Raw genomic sequence first — 3,242 nt, forward strand, 5'->3', positions numbered from 1 at the left:
GCGGCCATTGAATAACCAGTAACTGCGAACTTGGTCCCGTTGTAGATTGATCCACCAGTGTATGGCTACAGACAAGAAAACAATTAAGTGACTTTAAGAATATGAAGAATACCTCGCGGCCAGCCACTGAGCTGACATTTAAGATGTGGCCCTTACCAGCCTTCAACATCCCTGGTACGAATGCCTTAATCATGGCCATATAACCAATGACGTTAACCTATTATCAACAACAACTTAGATACTCATCAACTGTAGTTGTACCCACTTCAAACATGCTTCGCATGTCATCAACATCAGCCTCCCAGGCCTTAGGAACTCCAGCTGCATATCCAGCGTTGTTGACTAAAATGTCAATAGGTTGCCCGATCTAGAGGATAACAACAGGGGGGCAACTAGTATAGCTAGAACGCCTACCTTTTGAGGTAGTTCCTCAATAGCCTTGCTGTTCTTCACATCGAAAGGTATAGAATGTACCTTCACACTTGGGAATCGCCCCTCCAACTCCTCCTTCAAGGCATCCAATCTATCAGTTCTACGCCCCAACTAAAAGGATATGTACAGCATGCAGTATCTAGGGGGGATGTACCAGATAGAGCTCGCAACCGAGTTCTGCAAGGCGTCTAGCTGTAGCTTGGCCAATGCCAGCTGTAGCTCCAGTGATGAGGGCTCTCTCCCCCTTCAAACTGATAGGACCATAATACTGCGAAGATTGCATAGACATATTCCTTGTAAAGTGATCACAATATGAAACTACTAACTCTGAGATATCGAGTTCACGACGGATCCGGGACACACTACACAATACAGATGATATTAACGTAACAGCAGCATAAAGGAGGCTACAGATGATACACATCCCTGATGTGACATCAGACAGCTACTACATACTTGGCCATCCCCCAGTCCACATCATCATAGCCCAGAAGGTATACTACAGGGGACCTACATCATCATCTTAATAACTCAGCGGCTCAGGAGCTCCAACACTGCGATGAAGATGAGCGTTGAGGTCTGCGAACCACTGGAGATCCTTATTCGACAAGGGATGATACCATGATGGGCAGTTACCAGCCTTAAGTATACCTAATAGAGAGAACATAATACTGGATTGTATATGCCATACTACTACTATTACCTCTAGCACACAACTCGTCCCTATGCCTTACAGCCAACTCCAACTCCTCTACTATGTCCCCATCACTGACTTCAGCTAGTGCTTTACAAGTTAGTTCCACAGCCTCCTCATTGACTATCCCTGAAGGCATTGATAACACATGGGAGTTTACCTATATGTGGAATGCAGTTCAGGTCCAGGTCCAAGTATCCTACAGCATTCCAAAGGGCTGATTTCCCCTCTCCATTACGCGATGCCCTTTTATGGGAATCTCCACTTCCATAATAATCCAACATAGACTTAACATTCCTATAACAGAAGCGTCTGGCTGCCTCATGAAGAGCTCCAACAGAGTCAGGATCCCCCTTGCTTCGACTCGAGAGGAGCTCGAGCATCCCTAATATCGCTTCATACCACCACATATTACTGGTATACTACCGTTTTTAGCATCAGTCTTGGAGCAAAGATATATCGCTGCTGTACATGCAGCCGTATTCTCTCGTAATCCAGTGAAGTAGTCTAGTGCTGTATTCATCTCTACTACACCAATGCCTTTAAGAGCAATCTGTAAGAGAGTTCGAGCTGGGCCGACATGGAGGCCTCCAGCATGATACCGTCGGAAATGCATAAGACGATAGAGGTCGTACGGCGGGGGCGGGAGTATGGCAGCAGTATGATGATCTGATATAACCGATGATGGTGGCATCCTAGGTGTATACTACTAGAGTTGTAGTAATCTAGGTCACCAAAGTCACGATGCAGTAATAAGATCCATATAACGTTGAGGTTAGCATGGTATTTTGTGGTACTAAGGTAATGTACGACACTTGAAATGTCCAAATACTCGATCAATATGCATGTTAAGTCAAGTGGAAGGGAGGACAACATTCAAGTGCCTTAGAGAATAACCTTAGTGGTAACTTGAACGCAACAAGCTTCGAATGATAATAAAGACACAAACATGTGATCGTTACTGAGTTGCTATTAATAAGACTGTGATCATGTTCACTATGTCAAGCTACTATCACAGTCCATGATGTACTCTCCATCAGTGTCCAGAATATGCATAGAGTTGTGGCACAGCGTTTTTGGTTTGTCTTCAGCCAGCGCAACATAGGTCTCTCTGGCTCTTCAGATTTCATAAGCATTCGCTCTCGCTGTATTCACGCGCGTTGATGCCTCCCAATAGGGTACCAGCCTTCTCAGCTATCTATGGATCTATTCTTGTACTATTACTCCTGCATTCAAAGGTTCGAAAACTGGTGATCCTGAGAGTCACTCCCACTCGCTAGGAGTCACGCTACAGCCTAGTGGCATAAATAACAATAGCGTTGTGCCCATCCTTGAGCAGACGAAGGACACTGTAGTGTTGTAGTCTACTCTCTCTCTGGAGTTGAACATATGTACTCCGAAATGAACGCAACTTGTTGTTGTTAATCAGTTAGAAGCTTGTTCATCGGAGCACCAGGTTTCGCCAACTCGCCAAACTTGGCGAAACCTGTAACCGGATGGTCAAATGACTAGTCGGCAAAATCCTTTATAACCCCCTCGCAGACGGAATTACAGCGCATTGGTATCTGTAGCGAACAGGTTTCGACGAAATTTTTGGTATGACCGTTCACCAAACTTTCGAATTCGCTCGCCCGTACGCGCAAACCACCTTCATAGCATGTAATTTGCCTACAAGGGGTGGTCCAAATCCGTTTCTGTGCAGGATAGGACCATAATTTTGGCTCTGTTAGGCGAATACTTTCAACGCAGCCAAACTAAACCAGGAATCAGCGAATTTATCGTCGAAAATGGGGTCATTCAGAATTTGCCAACAAATTAATTTAATAGGTGAAAGCTCTTGTACACGCATGATTTGCCTAAAACTTGTGCGTATTCAGCTTATAACCAGTATTCGCCGTAAATTGTCGCCGAAACATGTTTGCTGATTTTCATGGCATGACAGAATTCCGCGGATGACGGTTGCGTCAACTTGGCAGTTTTTGGTTAGAGTCTCGATTCGAGACTTTTGAAGGTGATATTCAAGTTCATGATGAGTTGTTCATCATATCAGATCATTTCCGACAGATGACCATGGGACTTTCGTTGACTTTCGACTTACATGAAACATCGTGACATA

At 44.6% G+C, this 3,242-nt stretch overlaps 3 protein-coding genes across 3 annotated transcripts in view; all 3 read right to left on the minus strand.

Moving 5' to 3' along the window:
- The window catches only part of Pmar_PMAR009897 (NADP-dependent L-serine/L-allo-threonine dehydrogenase, putative), a gene marked incomplete at both ends in the record, with an annotated part of 1,057 nt that extends 336 nt beyond the window's left edge, over nt 1-721 (minus strand). The window contains 5 exons of the mRNA XM_002783938.1: nt 17-65; nt 113-217; nt 266-367; nt 415-543; nt 587-721. Coding sequence (XP_002783984.1) covers nt 17-65; nt 113-217; nt 266-367; nt 415-543; nt 587-721 — 520 coding nt within the window. The remainder of the gene's footprint in view (nt 1-16; nt 66-112; nt 218-265; nt 368-414; nt 544-586) is intronic.
- Nucleotides 722-955: 234 nt separating this feature from the next.
- On the minus strand, nt 956-1,742 carry Pmar_PMAR009898 (hypothetical protein; the record flags this gene model as incomplete). The annotated part of the gene is made up of 4 exons (XM_002783939.1): nt 956-1,083; nt 1,136-1,255; nt 1,365-1,511; nt 1,553-1,742. 4 exons carry the CDS (start codon nt 1,740-1,742, stop codon nt 956-958), a joined length of 585 nt encoding a protein of 194 aa, XP_002783985.1.
- Nucleotides 1,743-2,547: 805 nt separating this feature from the next.
- Nucleotides 2,548-3,242, minus strand: part of Pmar_PMAR009899 (hypothetical protein) — a gene marked incomplete at both ends in the record, with an annotated part of 1,315 nt that continues 620 nt past the window's right edge. Inside the window, 2 exons of the mRNA XM_002783940.1 lie at nt 2,548-2,612; nt 2,775-2,880. Coding sequence (XP_002783986.1) covers nt 2,548-2,612; nt 2,775-2,880 — 171 coding nt within the window. The remainder of the gene's footprint in view (nt 2,613-2,774; nt 2,881-3,242) is intronic.

This window comes from Perkinsus marinus, assembly GCF_000006405.1.
Source record: "Perkinsus marinus ATCC 50983 genomic scaffold scf_1104296935396, whole genome shotgun sequence".
Classification (NCBI taxonomy): Eukaryota; Perkinsozoa; order Perkinsida; family Perkinsidae; genus Perkinsus; species Perkinsus marinus.